This window comes from Hirundo rustica, chromosome 10, assembly GCF_015227805.2.
Source record: "Hirundo rustica isolate bHirRus1 chromosome 10, bHirRus1.pri.v3, whole genome shotgun sequence".
In the NCBI taxonomy this organism is placed as follows: Eukaryota; Metazoa; Chordata; class Aves; order Passeriformes; family Hirundinidae; genus Hirundo; species Hirundo rustica.
In genome coordinates, this window is record NC_053459.1 from 4,499,457 (window position 1) to 4,525,612 (window position 26,156).

Sequence of the window (26,156 nt, forward strand, 5' to 3'; positions counted from 1 at the left end):
AGACCAGTGACAATAGCATGGGTTTTATTTGATAGTAAATACGGGAGAGAAAGAAATAGGGAATAGATGGGGGGACAGAAAGAGAGCAACAGGGGCAGAATGAAGAAATGATCTCTCTGTGGATCCCAACAATGTTCTGTTGATCGTCTCCAGCTGGTTTTCTTGGTGGAGAAGGTCCCCCCAAAAAGCATAGAATTGAATGGTTTAATGTATGCTCAGGCCAGGCAGGAAAATCCGGGCTCCTCCCTGGGGTAAAGGGGGATTTTGCCATTGACTTTTACAACAAACTCCACATTTGTGGCGTCCCGTGCAGTCCTGTGGTGCAAGGCTTCAGGAACGACTCTGGGGGGCACTTCGGGGGTCTTTGATGGGTTAAGGCACCCCCTCAGCTGCCCCTCACGTTAACATCCTGTGGATGTGGCATTCCCAGCCTCGGGGGCTCCACAGCCAGGCTGTGCAGGGGAGGATGGGCTCACTGCCCTGAGCAGAGGCTACAGCACACCCAAACTTCCTCCCCCCACCCGAAATCTGTGCAAACCTGCTCCCAGCAAAGGGGTCTGTGAGCCTCCCCCACGCCGAAGACAGCCAGAGATGACTCTTAGCACAGCTGCTGGGGTTGGCTCGCCTTCTTTTCCTTATTTACTCGTCGGTTTCAGGTGATTGAAGAACGGGTTTTCCCTTTATCTTATCTCAGCAGTTTGATTTCCAGTCCAAAGTCCCAGTCAGGTATCTTCAGGGAGGCTTCTTTGGTTGTAGCTTCTTTACGCAGTTTTTGTTATAATGAGCAAAACTTTGTATCAATGTTTGAGGCATGAACTATTCCAGTCTGACAGCAGCTGTGAGGAGCAGGGGCTGCTCGGGGGGTGGATGGTGCCAGAGAGGAGCGGCAGCGTTTGCAGGCTTTGGCAAATGTGATGAAAATCCCTTCCCTAACTGTCAAGCATCCTTTATATTACATATAAATAAATACACTATATATTAATATTATATTTATTAATTAAACAGAGTGATGTAAAGAAGCAGTGGAGTTTCGCTGAAGACTTTGGTATTGTTCATGCTGAAGCAAAACTAACAAAAGGACAGCCCTGGAGAGGAGGACTTTGCTTTTGAGAGGCTCAGAGCAGCCCCCGAGGGATAAAGAAGGGCTTTATCCCTGGGATGAGCAAGGTAGCACAGCGTCCCGGGCTCTGAGACCCTCCCAGCCTCGCCTGGTGTCACAGGTCAGTCGCTGCAGCCAGAGGGGCTCGAGGACTCCTGGTTCCATAGAAAAGCAGAAAGAGAGCGGCTTTGCCAAGTTTTACTGTGACTGGAGATCTGTTAGTGTGGGTGTCAGTGCTCAGTCAATTTGTGATGTGCATGTGGATGTGATGGATGTAAGAACCTCATAAAAAAAGCACACCTGGGTGCCCTGATTTGGCTGGGATATCTCCTGCCCGTGAATAAATATTTACACTTGTCATTCCAAGCTTTGCATTGCAGCCCGGCACCTTGGTTGACACGGGCTACATGTGAGACCTCATGTCTCACCACAGGCAATGAAATCCTTTTGGATGGTGCTTCCCACCTCCCCATTCCAGGTGCCTTCCTCCTCCCGTTGTGCCCTGTGCCCTAAATGAACTGCCTTCTCCGGTGCCTTTGCAGGCACTTCACTTGCATTTGCCACCACACTCAGTTAACAAACCCAGCATCCGTTTTCCTTGGGAAAAGTGCTCAGCAGCTAAGCCAGGACAGGACAGCAGCCAAGGCACCCAGCAGCCAAGGCAGTGGATGCTGCAGCGCTGATTTGGCCGCTGTGGCTCAGATTTGGCCGCTGTGGCTCAGATTTGGCCGCTGCGGCTCAGCAGCAGCAGCACACAGGGAGCCTGAGCAACTGCAGCTCTCGGTGAGCTGAGGGTCCCGCAGCACCAGGCACAGTCACCACCATGGCTCTTGCTGGAGAAGAGTTTTGTCCAGAGAAGGAAACAGAGATGTGAAGGGTCTGCAGCACAAGCCTGATAAGGGATGGTTGAGGGAGCTGGGAAAGGGGCTGAGCCTGGAGAAAAGGAGGCTCAGGGGGAACCTTGTGGCTCTGCACAGCTCCCTGACAGGAGGGGACAGCCGAGGGGATCCGGCTCTGCTCCCAGGGAGCAAAGGGTAGGACACAAGGAAATGGCCTCAAGCTGCACCAAGGGAGGTTTAAGCTGGATATTAGGGAAAAAAATTCTTCACTGAAAGGCTTGTCAAGGATTTGAACGGGCAGTGGTGGAGTCACCACCACTGGAAATGTTAAAAAAAGTGTGGAAGTGGCACTAGAGGACATGGTTGAGCGGAGAGCACAGTGGGAGCGCTGGGTTGATGGTTGGACTTGATGATCTTAGTGGGCTTTTCCAGCCTTGATGATTCCACGACTCGATGATTCTGTGATTTTCTGATTGCTGAGAGACAGGTGGGAGGAGAAATGCTGCTGGATCTCAAACACGGGTTTGGGGTGAAACTCTGTGCCTCCTTCATGCTGTGCTGGTCTCAAGTGCTGGGAAGAGGCACTAAACCAACAAGCAGAGTGAAAATGAAACCACAGCGGGGTGCTCACATCCCTTAGCTCCTTCCCAGCCCAAGGAGGTGAGTTAGCACGGACCATCCATGCGATGAGTCCCACTGGTTTCCCTGAAGGAGGGCAAACAGCCGAGCCCCTTCGCTGGGAGAGCAGATGCCGCTAATAAGGCAGTAAATAAATCCATGTGCAGCGCTTTGCAGTTGGGTTGTAATTACCATTGCACTGCCAAAAGAGCCGACGCCAGAGCTGCACATTAATGACACGTTAATGGGAGCGCTCATCCGCTCTCGGCTGGCTGCCTCCCCAGAGAGCCGGGCTTTTATTTCATTTCTGCACATGCCAAAACCACCACGCTCCGGTGGGACTCGCCTGGAGCCAGCGCTGGGGTGGTTCCCACCGCTCCTCCTAAAAGCCCAGCTAAAAACCAGCGAGGCTGAGAGCAATTCCCAGCGAGTGAACATCCACTCGCAACAGCGGGAGGACGGCAGCGGGAGCACGGGGGACCGGCTGCGCTCCGGGGGCTGCGCCCGCACACACGTCCCGTGGCCCAGGTCACAGGGATGTTTGTGACCCAGGATGCTTTTCCTGCCAAAGCGCAGCAAAGCTCCTGCGGAGCCTCCGCTGGGATCAGCCTCTCACTCCGAGTCTCTCAGCCGTGACGCCTCTCGGGCCAGAGCTCGACCCTCCCTCCCATCGTGGTGCTGCCTTGGCACCGCCCTGGGTGCTGCGGGCTGTGCTGTGTGCCCGAGGAGGAGCCTCGCTGCAGAGCATGGGCCATGCCTCTCTCCTCCGTGGGGCAGGCATTCCAACGCCCTGGCAAGGGAGGACACGTGCCTGGTCTGCCAGGGGGAGGTGATCCCTCCTCCCTCTTTGCTCCATGCCCTAAAGACGTCGTTTGGATCCCTGTCCCTGAGCAGTTCCCAGGGAGGATGCCTCCTTCCAAGGGCTCGGTTACAGGCAGCCTGGGGCCTCCAACAGGAGAGTGCTGCTCAGGGGGAGCCGCTGGGAAGTACCAAAGAGCCACCTCCTGCTTGCAAGGGTTTTCCCACCTACACCTCCGTGAGATTTCCATCCGTCTCCAGGGCAGGAGGCACCGTGCCCTGGCTGGGGCAGACACAGCCCCCAACACTCTTGATGCCAGTGTTTGAGGGCTGTTCCTGGGAAACAAAGGCAGCGGGGAGGGTGGGCAGAAGCTCAGCCCCAATGCCAAGAGTTCTGCAGCCACCTGGGTCTTGGAAAGGGGTGAAGCAGGGTGGCAGTGAGGATCCGGCACCCTTTAGGATGCACAGCCACTGCACAGGTCCTGGTGATGCCCCAGAATGGGGAAGGGCCCCGGGTTTCTTCTGAGGAGACCCCCTGAATAGGTCTATCCTGGCTGGGGCCACTTCTCCCACAGGCAGTGCCCTTCAATTGGTAGCTGTGCCAGGGTCACCTCCTCCAGCCCAGAGAGGCTCCCCAGGACTGCAGAGCTGTTGCGTATTGAGGAGAGGAGGGTCTGCCCACAATCTCCATCTCAATCTCTGTCATTGCCCTGGCCCTCAGGAAGAGCAGATACTGCTCCCTTAGGAATCTGCTGAGAGATCCGGGGGGCTCTCCCTTTCCTCTTCCCTTTCTGGGCTGCATCCCCACAGGAATTAGCAAAGCAGCACAGAAGCAACCCCTCTCTTCCATTTTCAACACCCACATCATTCCCTCTCCACCAGTTCTTCAGCCTTATCCCACCCTCTGCCCAAGTTCCCACAGCCGTATCCTTCCCTCTCCCACAGCTCCCACTCCCCCAGTCCTGCAGGAATGAGCAAATGAGCAGAAGAAACCAGGCAAGGCCTTTCTCATCATCCTGGCTTTAATTTCAGAGGGGCCCTGGGGGATCCACATCACATTTGATCAAGGGGAGGAGGTGCACCTGCCCTCCTGAGGCCAGCTCTTCTCCCCCGCTCCCTCGGTGGCCACAGTGGCCCCTCCTGCCCTGGCCCCTTCCTGTCCAGCTCCTCCAACGCTCTCTGGCCACGCTGCCGGGCACGGGGGGCTCGGTGCCCGATCCCCATCGGGAATGTCCGGCACCGGCCGCCTCCAGGAGCTGCATCCTCCTGCTGCTCCTGCTGCTGCCCCTGCCGCCAGCGCACCACGAAGGGATGGAGGTGACGGCGGCGAGGTGGGGCCAGCCCGGCTCTGCTGTCCTGCCACCGCAGCGGGCGGATGGCCCCAATGGGCCCTTGGCAGGTGGGGCAGGTGGCAGCGGCCTCGGGGGCGGTGTGGGGCTGGATGCAGGCCTGGCAGAACACGTGCCCGCAGGGCTCCACGGCAGCGGGGCTTTGGAGGAAATCCACGCAGATGCGGCAGAACCTCACGCGTCGTGGCGCTGATGGCTCTTGCCTGGCCTCCGCCATCGGTGCTCCTGGACTTCTCTCAGCTGCTGGCAGGACTTGAAGGCTGGGCTTCCACTCGTGGCACTCAGAGGCTCCTTGGTCACTGACAGCTCTCAGAGGCTCCTCAGTCACTGGAAGGACTCTGAGGTTCCTCAGTCACTGGCAGCACTCCCCAGCTGCTAGTGGGCTGCAGCCTGAGTGCTATGGCACTACCCCATGCTCAGTTACCCACCTCAAGTGAGTGATGGTGACTCTGGTGCCATCACAGGGCTCTGAGGGCACTCCCAGGAGCTCTCCCATCCACAGACAGACCCTGTGGCACAAAGCCCACCTGGCAGTGGGCTGCACAGCTCAGTGTTTGCCCAGCTCCCTTCCAGGCGGTCCCTGCTGGGGCTGTGCTACTGTTACACTCCCAGACTGGGGCTGGCAGGGACCTCCAGAGGTCATCTTCAGCCCCTGCTGAAGTCTCTGCTGCAGGCCAGCAGTGATCAATGATCAAAGTCCTTCGCCTCCCTCATTGCTGAGGGACTCACTGAGATTTCACAAAGATCAAACGCTGCATCCTGATTCCAGAGTTGGGAGATTGCTGAGACTGAGCCCTGATGTTAGCAGTTTCTCTTGCTTGTTGGCTTGCAGTTGTCCCCCAGACTCCTGTGATAATTTGCACTGAAGTCTGGCCCTGACCTCCCACACCGTAGTAATTCCCCTCAAACTGCTGGACAGAACCATTGGGATCAGACCTGTGACAGTTTCCTCTGTCCCAGAGCAAGATGTAGGTACTCCCTCCTGATATTTAAGCCAAATTTCATTGGACAGGCTCTGGAGCTCTCAGGATCTTTCCCTGCAGTGCAAATCCATTCCAGAACCTGCAGCTCCCCCAGAATTATCCCGGCTGTCCTGGAGGTTGGATCTCCAACCCAAAACCTACTCGTGAACAGGCAGCACACACCACCCCTCACTCACGCCAAAAGACACAGCCATAAAAATAAAAGCCTTTTATTTATTTTTTTTTTTTTTATATATACCATTACGGAAACATCTGAGTTAACATTCTCAACAGGACGAGCAGCTCCGGGGCGCAGGGGACGAGCGCGGGCTCCAGGGTCTGCCACGCCGTGCTCCTGAGCTGCTGCTGCCCTTGGTGCATGATGTCCTTGCTCCTTGCCCTCAGCGAGGAGACGTGGCACTCCCGGTGTCAGGGTGTCACCTTCTTGTAGGTAATGTGTAAGTGCTGAGTCATGGGCTGCGTAGTGGTTGCCATTGAGACAGTTTGTTCGAGTTTCCCATCGGAATTGAGCCTGAATTTTCTGGTAATCTAAACCGGGGGCAGGAAAAGAAGTAAGGAAATCAAGCAATGAGCGTCCACGAGCTGAATCCCTCACCTGTGCTTTCTTCCCTTTGCCATCCACATGCCTGCTGTCAATGCACCACCAAGGATTTCCTCACTACAGCAGGCAAATAACCAAGGAGTTTTTTCTCCTGAAGAAAGCACCCTCTCCACAATACTAGCTCCAGCCATTGTCCATGGAACAAGGCAGGTCCACAGAATCACAGAATTAACTAAGTTGGAAAAGACCTTTGAGACCATCAAGTCCAGTCTGTGATGTAATACCATCTTACTAACTAAACCATGGCACTGAGTGCCACATCCAGGCTTTTCTTAAACACCTCCAGGGACGGTGACTCCTCCAGCTCCCTGGGCAGCCCCTTCCAATGCTCAATCACTCCTTCTGTGAACAACTGATTGCCAGTGTCCAACCCAAGCCTCCCCTGGGGCAGCTCGAGACTCTGTCCTCTTGTCCTGTCACTGGCTGCCTGGGAGAAGAGACCAACCCCCCCTGACTACAGCCTCCTTCCAGGTGGCTGCAGAGAATGATGAGGTCTCCCCTCAGCCTCCTTTTCTCCAGGCTAAACACCCCCAGCTCCCTCAGCTGCTCCTCACAGGGCTTGTGTTCCAGACCCTTCACCAGCCTTGTTGCCCTTTTTTGGATGGGTTTGAGCATCTCAATGTCCTTCCTAAACTGAGGGGCCCAGAACTGGACACACCACTTGAGCTCACCAGTGCCGAGCACAGGGGAAGAATCACTGCCCGGCTCCTGCTGGCCACACCATTCCTGATCCAGGCCAGGATGCCATTGTCCTTCTTTGGCACCAGGGCACACTGCTGGCTCGTGTTCAGCTGCTGTCACCAGTGCCCCCAGGTCCCTTTCTGCCTGGGCACAGTCCAGCCACACCGACCCCAGCCTGCAGTGCTGCAGGGGTTGCTGTGCCCAAAGTGCAGGACCAGGCACCTGGACCTGTTAAACCTCATGTTGTTGGATTCTGCCCATCTATCCAGCCTGTCCTGGTCCCTCTGCAGAGCTCCAGTACCCTCCAACAGATTGACACCCACTCCCAGCTTGTGTCATCTGCAAATCTGCTGATGGTGCACTCAATCCCCTCGTTCAGATCATCAGTGAAGATATTAAACAGGGCTGGGCCCAACACACATCCCTGGGGGACACCACCAGTGCCTGGCTGCCAGCTGGATCCAGCACCAACCCCAGCACTCTCTGGGCCCAGCCTCCAGCCAGTTCTTCATTCTCCCAGCAGAGAGGGAACCTGCCCAAGCTGTGGGCTGCAGCTTTTCCAGGAGTGTGCTGTGGGACACGGCGTCACAGGATTTGCCGTCCAGGTGGACACATCCACAGCCCTCCCTGCATCCACCAGGCGCGTCACCTGGTTGTAAAAGGAGCTCAGGTTGGTCAGGCAGGACCCACACTGGGTGTGAGCCCCTGGCTATCCTGTAGGTGCTGTGTGATGGCTCTCAAGGTGATCTGTTCACCTTGGCAGGCACCGAGGTCAGGCTGACAGGCCTGGAGTGCCCCAGATCCTCCTTCCAGCTCCTCTTGGGGATGGGCTCACATTGGCACCCCCAGCCCCCTGGTGAGTCAGGACTGATGGCAAATGATCAGCTCTGATGAGCTCATCCCCCAGCTCCCTCATCCTCCTAGGATGGAGCCCATCTGGTCCCAGAGACATCTGTGAGCATCAGAGTGTCTCAGCAGGTCTCTAACTGCTTCCTCCTGGATTACAGGGGGCTGTTCTGCTCCCTGTCCCTATCTATCCCCTCTGGAGCTCAGCTACCCTGAGGATGACCTGTCTTCCTGTAGAAAACTGAGGCAAAGAAGGTGTTAAGTCCTTTTCCTCATCTTCAGTTACTATATTTCCCCCGCATCCAATAAAGAACGGAGGTTGTCCTTGCCCCTCCTCATCCATGAACAGTAACAGAGGGAACCTTGCCATCAAATGTTGTTAAGCTGTGCTTTCACAAATTTGTATTCAATCTGCATTGATAACACCTTTCAAAGTGATTCTTCAAGCAACCTAACCACTCCTGACACAGCCTGGTGCAGGAAATGGGTCCTCCTGCCTCAGCGACAGCTCAGCCGAGCCACAGCTACCCTGAATCACTTTTCACCAACAATATGGTGACATTTTCTCAAAATGAGCAACTGCAGCAGCAGCACACACGTCCTTCTCACAAACTGTGGCCTCTTTGTTTCCACAGAAAATTTAAGCTGTTCTTGGTGAAGGAGAAAAGGCTCTGGGAGCTGGTTTCCTGACAACCCCTCTCAGTCCACACCCTCCTTCAGCAGCAAGGTGAAGATATTCAGATATTCACTAGGACCAGTCCCTGGGCCTGAACTTCCACAGATGCCAGATGAGCTGGATCTCCAGCCTGAGAGCTTCCTTCTTCCAGCCAAAGCCAGCCTTGGAGCCCTCAACTAGGAAGACATCTGCTGGCTTTCTGTGCTTTCCCCTCTCCTCCTGCCAGCCTATCTGCCCACAGTTCAGGCAGTGACTCAAACAGGACAGTCCCTTTTATTTAAATGTTTGCAATTAAGAACTCTGCTTCCCTGCTGACATCCACAGTACCTAATGGCTTTACTTTTGCTATGAGAAGGAGGCAATGCAGCTGTTCCTGGGAAAGGGGAAACCCAACAACTGGAAACATGCATCCAAAGACAGGGGAGCTGGGACTTTCCAAGGTTAGGACACTTTCTGTGTAGGCAAATAAAATTTTTGTCTACATCTGCACAAACTTGTGCTCTCTGCTGTCTAAGGATCAGTTTTATAGCACACAAAAACCAGGCTGTGAGAGCTTGTTCAGCTTCGCTGTCTCTCAGCTGCTGCTCAGCCACGGCAGCTTCAGATGTGAGTGACACTTCCAGGATGCCACTGACTCACAGCTGGCTGTATCACACCCCATAAAGGACAAACCCCCAAAAGCAGCCAACCAAAGGCAGAGCTGACAGCAAGTGCCAGCCCTACCCTGCAGCCACAGATGGGAAAAGAGCCCAGAGCAAGGTCTGAATGCTCTGAAAAGCAGGAGGGCAAGATCTGCAGGTGTTCCTGAAATATCCTCATGAGGCCCAATACTGACCATACCTTAGATGTGCATCCTCATACTGCAACCAATCCAGAAAACCAGCATTGATAACTACTCCCACTGCCACAAAGGAGTATTTAGCCAAGGCTTTCATATTTTCTTCCCTAAGGATCTGCTACTGGCCATTCTGGAGACAGGATTCTGGGTTAGCTGGGCTGATCCAGCCTGTCAGTTTTTATCATAATGATCCCTCTGGGTCTCATAATGTACAAAATCTCTTCTGAAGGCTCTTACCGAAAGAATAAACCAGGATGCTATGCAGTACTTCCAAGAACTCCTGATGGCATTCTGTAATTAAAGCATGCTAAATAACATATCCTCTCAGCCAGACTCCTTCTGGGGCAAGCAGTGCCCTGGGAATGGCTCACTCTGTGCGCACTCACCTGCTCTACATGGGGCTTCTTGGCAAAGGAGATCCTGGCTATGGAGTGAGAAGCTATAGACAGCTCTTGTCCATTCACCTCCCCTTCCTCCACCTCCACCAGACCTAGGGGAAAGCAAGGGCATGCATGTTATCGGGCTACAAAGGTTGTTTAAGCGTGTCACAATGATTGTTTTGGCCTTTCAGTACTTAAAAGGGGGCTTATAAAAGAGGAAGAGGGATTTTTTACACATTCAGGAAAGGATAGGACAAGGAAAAAGTTTTTAATCTGTAAAAGAAGAAATTTAGGTTAGATATTAGGAAAAAATTCTTCCCTGTGAGGGTGGTGAAGCCCTGGCACAGGTTGTCCAGAGAAGCTGCGGCTGCCCCATCCCTGGGAATATTCAAAGTCAGGTTGAATGGGGCTTGGAATAACCTGGTCTAGTGGAAGATGTCCCTGACCATGGCAGGGAGGTGGAACAAGATGGGCTTTAAGGTTCCTTCCAACTCAAACCATTCCATGCCCTATTAGACCAGCACCCCCTGTGAAGAATGGTTTTGTTTGCCCTAGCACTACTGACAAACCTCAGACTGGAATGCTGCTCACAAAAACCCTGCCAGACTTATTCACACCGTGTGGGATGAGTATCACAGCACAAGTGGCACTCTTCCCTTCAGCACCTGTCATTTTAGATGCAAATTTAGGCATCAACTGGGGTTTAACACTTTCAATAACTTAGAGGTGTTTCTCTCTCATTCAGTCCCCATAAGGTAAGAAGGACCAAGGTGCTACATCCACATGCTGGAGGTTCTCCTAGCCTGGAAACCACTGTGGGTCCAGTGCCAAAGAGCGGTGATTCCCACTGGGAAAATTAATCAAATAAAACGCTGAGAGGTGCAAGAACTTTCTGAAAAAGTGATGAAATGGCCCAGCAGGGTAAGGACGTGGGTATCAGGTGTGTACCTGTGTTTTGGGCACTGATGAAGGCCACCTTATTGGTGTCAGGTTTGAGGCGGATGAATCCACATTCCCGGTGCATGGGCTTCCTGGTATCCGGATGGAAGGCGTTGAACCTGAGGGGGAATCAGAGCACAAAACCTGATGTGTTTTGCATTCAAAAGACATTTTTTGGCCTGGTTTCCTCTTATTTAACCACATGAGTGCCCGCAGTACTCTCTGAAGAGTAAAAGACTGACAACACTTCAGAGTTGGGAGATGTAAACCTGGAAAAATATGGTTACTTACAGAGGCACAGGTATTTCTTAGAGCTGGAGTTAAGTCTTTAAATTCAAGCTTTAGATTTTCCACAGCCCCTGGGTGCAGAAACTCTAAGAACTAGCTCAGAAACCCCTCAGGAACACAGATATTTCACAGATGCTGAAGCCACACCTGTCTCAAAAGCTTCCTTTTCTCAAATAAATATCTGGAATTACTGTATCATCCCTATTTAGCTTTTACACCTGACAGTTGTTTTTTCTGTATATTCCTTGCTGCAGCAAGCAACAGAGCAGACATATTTCTCCCATCACCCCCTTCAAAAAGATAAAAAGTTCAGCTCAGACTCTATTTATTCTTCAGGAGGCCTAAAGGACCGTAGGTTTGGTCACCTATAACATGGTAATATGTATCAAAGGAGAAACAAACTTAAATCAGGCAGCCTTCAGTGCTTGGAGCATTTAAGGGATACAGGGACTGTCTTTTAAGAGCCACTGCTCCAGAAGCCAGGAAAGCACAGGGTGTCTGTCCTCCAGGACTGCTGCCTATTTCCCTGGCGCTTCCAGGGAAGCTCAACAGTTCACAGCTGTGTAACTCCTTGACACAGAGAAAAGGAGGGGAAAAAAAAAAAAGGTGACTCAAATAAGCAAGTGTTCACAAGCTGGGGAGGGAGGTGCAGCCAGAGCAAGACTGTCAGAGCTTTGTTTCATTTGGAAATCAGACTGAAGCAGTCACAGGCTGAGCTGGCAGCTCCATCCCACTCCAGGAACACAGGGCATCCCTCACACAGCACTCCCATCTTGTAATTCTTTTTTTCTTGGTTTTCAAAGCAACACACTTTCCATCAACTCACCCTTCCCAAGAAAACACTGGAGCAGTACTGAGCAGTAGTCAGATTGTCACTTCCCTCTCTCTGGATTTCTTTTGATTTCTCTTAGAACAACCACTTGCAGCCAAAGCAAGTAGTTAAGGCACCTGCCTCCTACCCCATATGGTTTGATAAGCATTCATTTTCCTCAGATTTCCACAGTGGTGAAGACTGAGGGCCACAGCTTAAAATGGACAAACTTGATAGCCATGCCATAGCTCCTTCATTTATTCTAAGTGGGAATTTCACAAAGAATGCCAATTAATCACGAGTCTTCAAGGAAAATGAAAGTCAGACCATGCAGTCACATACCACAGCATCATCTCGTCTGGTAGGTGAAAATTTGTGTACTTTGCCACTGGAAAAGAAACCCAAGTAAGAAATCACCCTGGAGCCATGCCTGCTCCAATCCAACAGCTGCTGCCAACACAGACAGAGCCCTGGACTTACGAGAAGTTGAGCATGGGCTGCCCCACGTGAGAGATGTGCACTTCTTCCAGGTACTGGAAGGGTTTCATCGTAGGGAAGGTGCCGTCTCCTGGCGGGTCCGAGAGCCAGGTGCCCAGCATCCAGGACAGGGGCTCCATCACAGGGTTCAGCTGGGGAGTCTCTGTGCAGGAAAAGGAAGAGGAAAGAAAGAAAACTCATGGATCTGTGCTCTGCAGGTTGCTGTGAGCTGCCTCCAGCTGGCTGGAGGTGAACACAAAACACCTCAGAAATGGCTCAACACCACAGCAATGCTTTTCATCAGAGCAGTGCCAGCTCCAAGGTGGGAGATGGGAACAATGAACAGTCATGGAAAGTGGGTCTGTTTCCAAACCAGCTCTTAGCCATACACAGAGCACTCTTGCAGGTGATCCATTTCTGACTCCTCTCTGTAGCTTGATCGGAAAGAAAACCCCCCTCTCATCTACATGCAGGGAAGAAGATGACTGAATCCTCAGCATAAAGAATAATCATTAAATGATAATGAAACCTCTAATGCTCTGGGCTAATCTTTCTCAAGCACTGAGTACATAGTGTTCCTGTCAGTTTCAAAGGCCAAGGAAATGAGTCCTCATTTCAAAATTGTATGTATTCAAGATCAAAGTTTGCCTATAATATTTTTAAGAGGTTAACAATGTCCTGAACTCGTACAAGAGACAAGCAAGGACATTCAGAAGCTATTCTATGAAGGCTCTGGACTGAGACAAACATTTTTAGAAGATCTGGGTGCCTGTAAGGTAAAGAGTAAATGGAAGAGAAAGATACTTCCCTTTGTCACTGCAGTTATGAAAAAGCAACCAAGGTCTGTTTCACAAAGTTGAAACTTCTTTAACAAATCATTTTACAGAACCACAGAATAAGCTGAGCTGGAAGGAACCCACAAGGATCACCAAGTCCAACTCCTGGCCCTGTGCAGGAAAGAGTCACAGCATGTGCCTGAGAGCATTGTCCAAATGCTTCTTGCACTCTGTCAGGCTGGGTACTGTAGGAGAGTTCTGATAAACATTTTTACTGTTTTACTTTCAGAGGTTGTGACCTGAAAAAAATACATCAGGAAAACGGAGGCAGACAATCTAAAGCCATGTGAAGAGCAGTGCAGATCCACTACTAAGGTGTAAGCAGGGAAAGCAAAACATCACCTATGGGATGTTGGGAAAGGTGGATTCCCACACAAACAGGGTGCCTGCAAATCTCAGTAGCTTGTTATGCAGACAAATATGACTGAAGTAAGCTTAAAGCATGTCCTCCTCCCCCTCATGAGATAAATTTTTCATACTGCCAAGGTGGGCGTTCCAGGGGGGTGTTTTCCACACCTAGTGAGATCAAGAATACAAGAACAAGCTGCCTGTCTGGCTGGTCTAAAAGGCACAGACTCAACTGCAGGGAGAAATCACAACCTAAAAGAGTAAGGATGAGGCCAAAATTTGCTTGACCAGTCTGAGTTTCACTGTGCTATTTACAAAATGTCAGACTAAAAGACTGAGTGAGGAGGAAGGACACTCCACTCCTGAAATGCCAAAGGAGAAGGAACAGCAGCTTTCCTGGATAAAAGAGAACACTTGTGGCACTCATTCTCCCACAGACAGCTAACCCCTGTCACCGAAGTGCTGCTGCTTGCTTTGCTTTATCCTGAAGTATTTAGCAAGGGAAGCAACATGAGGAAACATGAGAGCTCCCTAGGAAATCGGTGATAAAGGCCTACAGCATCAGAGCCAGGATGTGTAGAACATCCTGTCAGACTGCGCAGTCCCCAGCAGCTTGCCCAGGGCTTGGAAAAGGATTCCCACAATCTGTACAGCAGTGTCAGTATACTGGACAGTATTTCCTTGTACTCACCCTTCCAGTTCCATGAGGAGAGCACACAGTTCTCTGGGGAAGGAGGGTACCGCTCCTCCCTCCAGCTGATGTTTGCCTTTCACTCTCTGCTGCCTTTCTTTCCAAGCTTTTTGCAGGCTCATCTCCCACGATGGAAGTGAAAAGCAAAGCTTTGCAGAAGATGCAGGAGCCTGCAGCCTGGGCTGCTGCTGCCCTCTCCTGGGTCAGCATCCCAGAAGCAGGACAGTTTCTGCCACCACAGTGCTTTCATAGGGCACTTCCTTTTCTTCTGCTTGCATTTCAGGAAAAGCACCAAAACAACAGATGAAAGGAATGGCTTCAGCCATTCCCACTCTTTAGACTTGATTATAAACCAAGAGAAGCCAAGTGATCATTTCCAGCACCCCCAGCTTTACCCCACTGCCTTGCTGTGCAGCATCCAGCCTGACCTGGCGAGCTGGTCTCACTTCCAAAGAGCTGGAATTCCAGCCAGCTGGAAAGGGAAGATGTAACCGTACATCCTGAAGTCTCTGGCGTCTGGGCAAACAACATGGCCAAGTGATCATTATTACTTTTCTAAGCTACCTAGATGGCAGCAAAGCTTCAGAGTTCTTTAGTTCTCATGTGGCTTGGAAACGTTGAGAGCAGCAGAAGTGAATATGGACCAGGGACTGAATGAAGTGCAGGTAAGTACAGACATCCCGACCTCATCCCATGGAGTGCTCTTCTTACCTTCAGTGTTGGTCTCTGACCGGTGGACTAAGATATTTTTCTTTCCTGGCTGGAAGGTTGGGCTGGGAAAGTGGAAAAGCAAGAGGGGAGGTAGCTAGGAGAGAGTCTGATTGAATCCATCCCCAGAAAAAGCATCTGTTTGAAAAGCAATTTGCTTTTTTATGTCATGGTTGGGGCAGGTAAATGAAAGACTATTGTAACAACAAGAAGTTCTTTGCTGAGCTGCTTTGTTTCAAATTTCTCCAAGATCAAATTCCCCTACAACCTGGTGTAGTGGGAGGTGTCCCTGCCCAGGGCAGGAGGCTGGAACAAGATGAGCTTTAAGGTCCTTTCAACCCAAACCATCCTGTGGTTGTACAAAATCTCACTGAAATCAGCCATGACACTCATGAGCTGTAACAGTTTGGACAAAACCACACTCATAAGCAACCTGATCACCTTGATCTCTTTCCTTCAGGAAGCCACTCAGGCCACAACCATGCCCAGGCCCTGAGCACACAGGTCAGTTCCATTTCACCACCTGACCCCGCTCCATCCCTCCAAACTCACAGAGAGACTGCTCCGAAATATTTTTCACTCCCAGAGAGTTTACAAATCAAATCCCACCCTGCATTGTAACACAGTCAGCCTGGAACTGGCTGTCCAGGCTTTGCAGCAGGAGATACTGTGCTCTCCCTGCCTTGAGACAAAGCAGACAGAGCAGCTGAACAGCCCCCTTGGGCCATGTCTACACAGCTGGCGTGGCTCTCAAGTGGGAGCCCTGGCACAGAAAGCTATGCTGGCACAAATTCCTGCACAGCTTTATCAGCAAAGCTGCAGTGAGGGGCCAGCTGGTTGCTAACAAGGCAGCTAACCAATTTCCTTGAGCAGGGGAACACCTCCTGCAGAAAACTTGAGGAAAAAATACAAAAAAAACCCCACAAAAAACCAAAACAAACAACAAAAAAACCACCCCAACCCCACTGAAAAACCACAACACAAATCCCCAGACAAAATCCCTGAGTCTTCAAAGTGTGGGGTCTGCAGCATCAACTGGGCAGTCCCTTCAAGTTCTTTCTTCAGCACCGTTGCCCACTGGGATTAAATCATCATCAAAGTTCTGGTAACTAAGGAGCAGCCTCACTTGGAATATTCTGTCCATATTTAAGTACAGAAGGTGGCTTTATACTCCTCTGCTCTGCCCTGAGGGTTGCACCCCTTCAGGCACTTTGCTGATGCTCTCCCCAGCAAACCAGTAAAACATTCCTGGCACTGATGTGCACTAGCTCCACCACAGAATATCCCTGAGTTGGAAGGGTCCTGCCAGGATTGAGTCCAACTCCTGAATGACACCATGTGCTGGAGAGCGTTGTCTGAACACTTCTTGAACTCAGGCAGGCTTGGTGCTGTGACCACCTCCTTGGGAGCTGTTCTAAAGCCCAGCCATCCTCTGGGTGAAAAACCTTTTCCTGATACCTGACCTAAACCTCCCCAACTCAGCTTCCTGCCATTTCCTCGAGTTCTATGAGTGAGTGAGAGAGTGTACCTGGATACTGGAGTTTGTTCTGGGTATGTTCAGTTTATGGTTTTTTCGTCCTACCCTGCGTCCTAGTTCCAGCAGCATGTTTTGGGGATTTATCAACAATTGCACCCAGTTTGTTAGAGGAGGAGTAGGGGATGAGGCTCTTCAGCCTCTTCTTTCCTTCTTCTCTTTTGAGTCAGTTACATCACTTTTGGAGAATGTTCAGGGTCTCCTGAACGTTAAAGACACCACCTTCCTGGTATTTCACCTGGTGAGCTTCCTCTATATGGTTTATAGCTTTTCTAAAATGAGTCACACACTGCTAAACACTGGCAGCAGATAGAGGCAAGGGAGCAGGGAGATAAATCAGTCACTCAGGCTGCAGCCAACCCCACAGTTACTCAGGTTGCAGCTAAACCAGACAGTGAGGCTAAGACACCGGCAGTTGCTGCAATAAAGAAAGGAAAGAAGCACACGGACAAAACCGATCGACCAGTAGACGATGATTCAGGTGAAGGATCCTCAATGCCTCCTGACACCCAGTCAGGAGTCAAACCAACTGACACACAATCAGAAGCTGAAGCTTCTGAGTGAGGAGAGCAGTACCTGCCCCTCCACTTCCCTGTGTGAGGACGTTAAGAGCACAGTGAGGTCTGACCTCAGTCTCCTCCTCTCCAGCTTGAACGAACCAAGTGCCCTCGGCCACTCCTCGTAACGGCTCTCCAGACCCTTTCCCAACCTGGTGGCCTCCTCTGGACACTCCAGTACCTTAATGTCTGGTTTATACCGTGGTGCCCCAACGCAGAGCAGCCAGGACAATGCCCTCCCTGGCCCATCTGGCAATGCTGGGCCTCATGTCCCCCAGGACCAGGGATGTCCCTCCTGGCTGCCAGGACACTGCTGACTCCTCCTGCTCCTGCCATGGACCAGGGCCCCCAGGTCCCTTCCCAGGGCTGGTCTCCAGCCCTAACCCAGTCCACACACACAGCCAGGGCTGCCCTGTTCCAGGTGCAGAATCCAGCACCCGCCCTTGTTAACCCCCACACAGCCGGTGATTGTCTATCTCTGATTTGTCGAGGTCTCTCTGCCCTTGAGGGAGGTGACAGCTGATGACTGTGAACTCCAGTATTCCTTCAAGTCTGTGTCTAAGTTGCTAACAAGGATGTTGAAGAGAATAGGGCTGAGGACAGGGACCTGTGGAACCCCACCAGTGACCGCTGCCAGCCTGGTGTCACCCCAGTCACTGTCACTCATTGTGCCAGACCCAAAGTTATCCAGCTGTGGGCTGGACATTTTGTCCAGAAGGACCCTGTAAGAGACAGTACCAAAAGCTTTGCTGAAGTCCAAAAGGATTCCACCTCCCAGCTTTCTTGGATGACCCAGGCGGGTTACCCCATCATAGAAGGATTTGACAAGCAGGACTTTCCCCTCAGGAAGCTGTGCTGGCTGTTACTGATGCCTGCACTGTCCTCTAGGTGTTTTTCAATACTTCCCAGAATAATCTTTTCCATGATTTTACCAGGCACTGAATTGGGACTGACAAGTCTGTTGTTTCTGGAGTTGTCCTTAAAAATCAGGACAACACTCACCAGCTTCCACACAACCTCTGTGGATTCCCAAGACTGCTCAAAAATCAACCACTGAGACAGACATTGCAATGACATCAGCAGCTCTTGGATGAATCCCATCAGGCTCCACAGATTAGTAGGGATCCAGCTGGAGCAGCAGATCCTGCACAACTTCTAGGTCAACTGGGAGTTGATCATTCTCATAATCATGGTCCTCCCGCTCGTGGCACTGAGATCCATCATCCATTTGAAGACAGAGGCAAAAAAAGCATTAAACACTTTTGCCTTGTCCCTGTCTCTGTGAGGTGACCATCCTCATCCTGGAATGGGCCAATGTTATTTCTAAACTACTTTTTGCCATTTATATATTTGAAAAAAAAATAAATAAATTTATTGCTCTCCGCAGTTCTGGCAGCTTCAGCTCCAGTCGAGCTTTGCCTGCATGAATTTTCTCCCAGCAGTGGGGAGCAGCATCTCTATGTTCTTCCCATGTCACCTGCTTCCACTGGGCACACACCCTCCTTTACCATCTTATTTCCAAGAGAAATCCCTGGTCACCAGAGCCAGCCTTCTGTCCCACCTGCTTGACTTCTGATATTTAGGAATTGCTGTTCCTGTGCCCTTAGGAGATGATGTTTAAAAGTGACCAGCACTCTTAGACCCCAGCACCTGCAAAAACATTTCCCAGGGGACCTTACTCACTAATTCCCTGAGCAGCCTGAGGTCTGCTCTTGTCGTGGCCAGAGCTGACGTTTTTCCGGCACTTTTCCTCCTGTCACGAGAGATTTTAAACTCGATGGCTCCGTGGTCATTGTGGCCAGGTAGGGCCCAATGGTCACTTTGCCCATGAGATCCCCTCTGGTGACAAGCAGGAGATCAAGACCAACTTTCCAAGTCGGCTCCCTGAGGACCTGTCCCAGGAAGTTGTCATGCAGGTGTTTTTAGGAACCTTCTGGCACAGGCTGTACCAGCTGTGGGATGCTCCCAGTTAATTTCTGACAAGTTAAAGTCCCCTGGGGCAGTTGACTTGGAATTGTCCCTTAGTTCCTCAAGGAATAATTTGTCAGTGTCATTGTCCTGGCTGGGAGGTCCAGAGCAGACTCCCAGTGAAATCTGCATTATTTGTTTGCCCCTTGATTCTTACGCAAAGGCTCTCAACTGTGCCATTTCCAATTGTGATCTCCAGATGCTCCAACCCTTCTGTTACACACAGTGCCACCCCTCTGCCTCTCCTGCCCTGCCTCTCCCTCCTGAAGAGCCTGGAACTGTCCTTCAGGGCACTCCAGTCACAGGGAAATCTCCCACCAGGTTTCACTCATGCCAATGATGTCAGATCTGTGGGACTGGGCCAAAGCTCAGAGCTCCTCCTCACTGGTCCCTCCCGCTGGGTGTATCAATGCAGAGACATTTCTGGTGTGGAACATTGTAGCCAACACCAGGGGAAGCAGATTGAGGGATCCCATGAGTGCTCCTCTCCTCAAGTTCAGGCACTCCAGCTCACTGCTCCTCACTGGTGACCCTGGCTTTGTCCCTGTCCCCTTTCCCAGCTAATTTAAGGCCCTATCAACAGCCCCCACCAGCTCCTGTGCTAGAACTCTTTCTCCCTCAAGAAAGATGCATTCAACCAGGTGTCAGCAGATCAGCTGTTGAACAGATCATCCCATCTCTGCTCCAAAAGCTGGGAATGTGGCTATATTCACAAATGTTCTATGCTATAGGTTCAGTAATTCATTTCATAGCCAAGTGCCAAGGTGGTAATGCTTCAGTCCCTGTAGTCACTGCCAGAGTTCTGCTTTACAAAATACAGAGAAAACATTTTTTAAATTATACTCTGTTATGAGAAAACAAACACCCTACCTGAGCTCAGTCTTTCTCTCGAATTTTCCTTAGTTTGCTGTTTCATTGCTTCCTAGCTGCAAGCTGGTTTTTTGTTGTGAGTCATTGCCGACTCACTGCAAAATTAAATGCTTAATGCACAAACTCTATAGACTATTAGGTAAAAAAACCCTAGAAAGAACAAGACCATCCCACTGAAAATCAAATCATCAGCAGTGCAAAAAGCCTTGTTTCCTCCCTTCCAACTGCCTTTCTCTCCAAGGGGGAGGTCAAAGAGCCACCTTCCTCAACCAAGTCCCAAAGCTGGTGAGCCTGCACACTGCTGGCTCCCATGCTGAGCACAAAACAATTCACCTCCCACCCAAGTGCTCAGGCCACAGTGAAGTCTTACTCAGCCTCTCTCCAGATACCTTCTACCATGGACTCAGCCCCTATGCACACGCACTCCTACTCCTTATCTCACTCTTGGTTTACTTTATTACCCTTGTTCTTTGTAACACTCACCCTCTACCTTGGCCATTCCCATCCCAGACAGGGCACCAAAAAAATCACAAGCCGCACCTGATGTCTCAGAATAAAAGCAGTTTTCTTCCAAAATCTAACATGCAACTGCCAGGCTAGCAGTGCCTGTCCTGGTGGAGGCAATTTCCCTGACAGCACATCTCTGTGACCCATTAGAAACATTTCATTTCCCAGCTGAACTGGACACCAGCCCATTGCTGGTCCAGTCCTTCTCAGACAGGTGAAAACATAGCTCATCCATCCACGCACAACCACACTTCTCATTGCCAGTCAGGAATGGGATGTTGCTGTTCATTTTCTGCAACATGAATGGGTAACACCACTTCAGGCCCCACAGACCAGGCCTCAGGACTCCACCTCATTAAGTGCTCCGTCCTTCTGCTTGCTCCAAAGTTCAGCAACTACGCTTTATTTGCATGTAAAAAGTACTGTCAATGACCCCATTTCTACACTGGCTTTGCACAGATATTCAAAGACAAACCCAAGCCAGATTCCCCGCAGGTTCCTAGCAGAGTTCGAACCATTTTTCACATGAACTGATTTTGCAAACTCTCCTGCCTTTAATATGACCTTCACGAAAACAGACATGTAGCATGGAAGAGGCTCCTCATACCCCCGCAGGCAGCTGAATTCTAAGAGCTTTACCTCTCTGATGAACGCAGGAACTCGAATCCCATGGAAACCTACCTGTGTTTGCTCCATGCCCAGCCATACCTGCAGGTATTTTGCTCTTTGCTCTACCTGCAGCCCCCCCTGCCCCAGAGAGTGCTTTGCGCAGGGTGGCAAGATGGCTATGAGGGAAGTGAGCTCACGTTTGGGTAAGACACCGATCCTGCTGCCTGCTGGGAGATGTAGTTTTACCACCGGGCCGAACCGGGGCACGGCAAGGGGAGGTGATGCTGAGGAAGGAGCTGCTGGGATCTCCTGTCTGAGCGAGCACAGCTGATGCAGCAGAGCTGCGAGACCTTTGTGCAGAACAAGACGGTCAGACAGCGCTTGGGCAGCTGTTAGAACAGCCATGCCTTCCCCAGGACATGTCCCTGGCTGCTTGCTGCCTGTCCCTCATTTCTCCTGGTGCATCCTGTCATCCTGCAGACGCCACATCTAACCCTGTCCTGCCCGGTACACCGCGCCTAACTGCGCTCATCCAACAGCATTGCTCAGCCCTCGGCCCACGGACCTCATGAAACAGAAGGAAGTATTTTCCTACCAAACAAACGCCCAGATTCAAAGTTTAGATGGAAAAGGCCGCCATGGCAGCTGTGCTGTGCCTGAGACAGCGTGGGGCTTCTCCTAAACCAGTCGATCCCCCTGGCAAGACAGGTTGGGAAACACCAGTCAAGCACATCGTGACAGCTGGAGCTGGGAGCCACCTGCCCAGCCTGAGTGACCCGGCCCCAAGCGTGGCTGGCAGGCAGCGCTGCGCTAAGGCACAGCCAGCAGAAATGCATTTGTCTCACTAGAGACAAGTATGTGAGAACTAGCACCGAAATGAAGTTCTGCTGAGTGCGTGTGCGCCTGAAGTTCGTTTTTTGTGCTCAGAATTTTGTGGAAGCAGCTGAACGTGAGGGATGCAGACAGGTAACAACCTGCACGGTCGGTGCGGTCAGTCCAACCCTAACCCTTTATACATGAGGAACTGCCTTTAGCAGAAAAAAATATGCAGGCTCAGGTTCACAGCTAAAACCATCACCTTGACTGCACATCAGATGAGTTTGGACAACTGAGATGTGGCCACTAACAAAGACTGTTATTAACCCAATGTGTTACCTGACTGCACTTTTACGAATATGAAAAGCCTTTCTTAACTCAGCTTTGTATTACAGTAAAACTCGGTGTCTGGGCATGAACCAGACTCTGCCTGGCAGCAGCTGGCTGCACTTCATCAGCTCTTTTTACTGTCATAAACTATGAGCACACAAAAAAGAGTCCAAAACAGAAGAGCACCAAGATGATGCTAAAAAAAAAAAAAAAAAACCAGTCAGCCACCAACAAACCCTTTCAAAAAGTCCCCAGCCAAAGGGTTCCATATAAACTTCCCAAGCTACAATTGCCAAAATGGTTCATTTTCACACATTGATCTCCAGCTTTGTTGATAAAAGATGGCAGAATGGGTAATGAATTGGTCAATTCATCAAGAAAAGTGATGTTTTCCCTTATAAAATAGAGCACTTAACTCATATATTAAGAATATCTTTTACGAAAACATAAAATTTTCACTTCTCAAAGATATACGTATAAAAACACTAATCTTGAGGAAAAGGAGAAAAATCACAGTGCTTACCAGAATAAAGAAAAACATCCTTAAAGATACTCTTTCTGCAATTAGTATCTCAGTGAAGGTATTCCAACAAAGGCAGACACCTTTTTAGACATATATATAAATAAATACTTCATATATGTACATAAAGATATATATATATATATATATGAATGACAACTATGGAACCCTCAAATTGTATTTCATTCTTTTCTTTAGTTTGACACCTAAACAACACAAAAACACAGACCAGAAGGTACAAACAAGACCATGCTGATTTCCCAGGGGGAAACCTTTCCCCCCTCTACCCAAATAAAAGTATGAGTTTTCCCATACTTTAGACACATATGGGAAAAGTAGTGCTGGGTGGCAACCTCCATGAATTTTGTTAGGGTCTACTTTCCTCTTTCAGTGAGGAAGCTGGCCGTGCTGCAACAGCCTGGAGAACGTGCCTGTCTGTGCCAAATTATGCTTCTGACTGCCCAAAAGCTCCAGAAGAAGCCATGAAGTTCTTCTGCTAAAGGCAAGGTGAAGATTAGCCATCGGGAGACACCCAAGCCCCCACAGGTGATGAGTTCTCCAAGCAAGCCCCACATCACGAAACTTTCCCAAGGCAACCCAATGTTTTCTCAGCAGCCACACACACACCCCACCATCAGATGGTCCTCAGCTCTGGCCCTGAAATGCACCTTGCAACCACAGTCACTGTACATTAAAAAATACTTTTTTTTTTTTGCAGGAAGGGCTATGGCTCAATTTGACTCCTAGGTAACAAACTTTTTACATGACCTGATCCTCACTGAGCTCCCCTATGCTTTCAGGTGTTTAATTATTATTTTTGTAATTCATGGAGAAGCATTTTCCATCATTCCCTGTTTTATTATGCTTATGGACTTCTTCTGCCTTCCAGGGGAGGAAAGGACCAAAGCAGACACAGACATTTGCTCACAAATCGTGACCTCAATGTGCATCATGACATTGTCATATTTGATTCCTCCCACCTCACTTACACTTCCTGTATCCTGAGTACTGAGTGCAGCATATGAAATCCAATATCAAAACTATTTCTTATGCCACCGAGGACAGTAATGGCATTCCCAGATACCTGCTGCTAGGACAGCTCATTTACACACCAGACACCAGGAAAAAAATCACAGACACGCTCCAAAGGAAGAAGGAAAACCCTAAAAGGAGCCACTGCATCACAAACAAGTTAAAATAATACAGAAAGAAAAGAAAATAAATTCATCAAGAGAGTCGCCTGCAACACCACAACCTAAATTCCCATTCCACATCTTGGAAAGGTTACGGATATAAGAATTAACTTGTGTGCCCACTGAGCAAATTCTTTAAACTGCATCCATTGGTCTCACTCAAGCTGCCACTTCTCCTTCCCAGAATGTCCCTTTCTCATACTTTTTCCCCACCACAGCTTTACAGCCTCCAACCTAAACAACCCCTAAGAAAACAGGGAGTTCCACCTCAGCGCAGCACCCCTGGGAATACTGACCACAGTCCTGGGATATCAGGCTGTTCAAGTAAGGGAAACTGTTCCTCTTCATCTCATCCAGCTTCTCCTTCAGCTTCCTGACTTGGCTGTCAGAGCGGCTGATCCTCTGCCTCAGGAGTTTCAGCTCCCCGTTCTTCTTCTCCACCTGCTCCCGCAAGCAGCACACCTGGCTCTTGCTCTGCCGGGAGGAGAAGCAGTACGAGTGCAGCGAGTCGATGAGCTTGCAGGCCCCCGAGGCCGACATGATCACCTCGTTGATGGACATAGGGTTGGCGTCCGTGTCGCCCTTCCGCCCCACCACGGCCTCGGCGGCGGGCCGAGGGGTCAGGTCTGCCGGGGACGCCGACAGACCCTGGGAGGGTTTCTGGGGGGTGGCGGTGAGGGACGACGTCGGGGACGCTTCCGTCACGGCCTTGTCGTGCCCCGAGAGGTGGCTGCTGCAGCTCGGTTCCACGTCTCTCTTTGGCCTTTTCCTTTCTAGCTGCTCCTTGGGGAGGGACGGCCTCTCCCTGGCGTGCTTGGAGGAAAAGCTGTACGAGTGGAGGGAGCCGATGAACTTGCAAGCGCCAGAGGCAGGAGGGGTGAAGTCGTCCACCGACACGCCGCTCCTGTCCGCCACCCAGCTCCCTGCCCAGCTGCCCCTGGCACAATCCTCCACAGGAGACCTCTCGGCCTTTTTCTGCGCTCCAGCCTTCGCACCCAAGTGATCCCCTAACGTCCTTCTCCGAGGGCTGTCCAGCTGGCCGTGGAGGGCCTTTTCCTCCTTGGGCATCAATCCTATCTCCTCTTGCAGAGCGGCCTCCTCCATCTCTTTCGTCCCTTGCATCACCATGAAGTCCTGGCCAGAAGACGGGGCCCTGTGCGCTACCTCACCGCCTCCTTCCCGCGGGGACTCCCCATCCCGCACCGGCGCCCGCCTGGCTATTTTCCTTCGGCTCCTGACATAATCCAGCTTGTCGTGCTTCTTCTCCACGAGCTGGAAGATGGTAGGGACAGCAGTGGGCTTCAGCAACCGGTGCCGGTCTTCCAGGCGCTTGGAAAAACTGTCTTTGGTGAAGTGCTCACTGCAAAGAAAGGAATACTTGGTGGGAGTCCAGTTGTCTCTCTGAACGGCTTTCAGCCACTGAATTAAGCGCTTCGAATCCTTCAGAGGGAATCTAAAAAAGGAACAGACAAAACCCACTGAAAAATAAGCCACATTTTGGAAATCACAAGGGTTGGTACTTTAAGAATTACAGAGCCATAGAATCATAGAACTGTTGAGGTTGGAAAAAACCTTTAAGATGACTAAGGCGATGGCTAGGTTTAGGAGATTTTGGGGAAAGTTGTGTTTTGGTAAGTTACACTCATTTACAAATTAAATTACACTCAAGAACTACTTCACTTTGGGCTGAAATATTTGATATTCATTCACTGCATCAACAGCTCCACTCCACAAAAAGCGCAGGACTAAAAGGTGTTGTTTCCATTTTTATCAGCAATCGATCCATTATTCCAGCAGCCCCACGAGGAACAGCCTGTCCACAAGGAAGGGAGACGTGACCACCACCAAAACACCCAGCTCCGCCAACACGCTGCCCAACGCTGCCTCCGTAACCCGGGTGCTGCCTACACCGGCTGTATTTAATAGCATTTAATTATGTGTAGAGACGCCTGGAGTGGAAGAAAGCCCCTGAGCAGGGGAACCAGTCACTTCATCCGTTTGCAATGGGACTCCCGAGACAGGGACCTTTCCCGGGGACTCACGGCCGGCAGCATCCCCAGCGAGGGACGGGCCGCGGGGGGCACGGACCGGGGGACGGCGGGGGGACAGGCCAGGGAGGGCCCGGGCCCCGCGGCAAGGGGCGCTCCTGCTGCCCGGCCGGGGCTGGAGGATCCGGGAGCCCCGAGCCGGTTTCCACTGTGGGAAACAAAGGGCAGCCGCTGCCGTGGGGGCCCGGCGGGGGGGAGCGGGACAGGGGCGCGGGCGGCCCGGCCGCGGCACTTGCGGCGGGCCGGGCGGGCCGCCCTTACCTGTGGAAGGAGACGGCGCCGCGGCGCGCCTTGCCCTGCCGGTTGGAGCAGTTGGCGGCGGCGCAGCAGATCACCATCTCCGGCCGCCGCCGCCGCCCTCGGCCGGCCGGGCCCGCCCCGGCCCCCGCCCCGGCCCC

The 26,156-nt window shown here is 51.2% G+C and overlaps 1 protein-coding gene across 2 annotated transcripts; it reads right to left on the reverse strand.

Moving 5' to 3' along the window:
• Nucleotides 1–5,879: 5,879 nt before the first annotated feature.
• On the reverse strand, nt 5,880–26,141 carry THAP4 (THAP domain containing 4). 2 transcript variants are annotated; one of them, XM_040073709.1, is made up of 6 exons: nt 26,020–26,141; nt 24,007–25,163; nt 12,227–12,386; nt 10,657–10,766; nt 9,715–9,818; nt 5,880–6,214 (listed from the first exon to the last, which is right to left on the reverse strand). In XM_040073709.1, the coding sequence occupies exons 1-6, from the start codon at nt 26,094–26,096 to the stop codon at nt 6,095–6,097; spliced, it is 1,728 nt and encodes a 575-aa protein (XP_039929643.1). In that variant the 5' UTR covers nt 26,097–26,141; the 3' UTR covers nt 5,880–6,094. The 2 variants fall into 2 exon arrangements, with proteins under 2 accessions (XP_039929643.1, XP_039929645.1); XM_040073711.2 differs by lacking the exons at nt 24,007–25,163; nt 26,020–26,141 and adding an exon at nt 20,924–21,042.
• Between the last annotated feature and the right edge of the window lie 15 nt (nt 26,142–26,156).

Coding starts and splice junctions, on each gene's coding strand:
- THAP4 (XM_040073709.1), bottom strand. CDS start 26,096: ATGGTGATCTGCTGCGCCGCCGCCAACTGCTCCAACCGGCAGGGCAAG. Junction 25,164..26,019: donor GGCGCCGTCTCCTTCCACAG/GTAAGGGCGGCC, acceptor TTCCTTTTTTAG/ATTCCCTCTGAAGGATTCGA. Junction 9,819..10,656: donor CATCAGTGCCCAAAACACAG/GTACACACCTGA, acceptor GCTTTCCCCTAG/GTCTGGTGGAGGTGGAGGAA.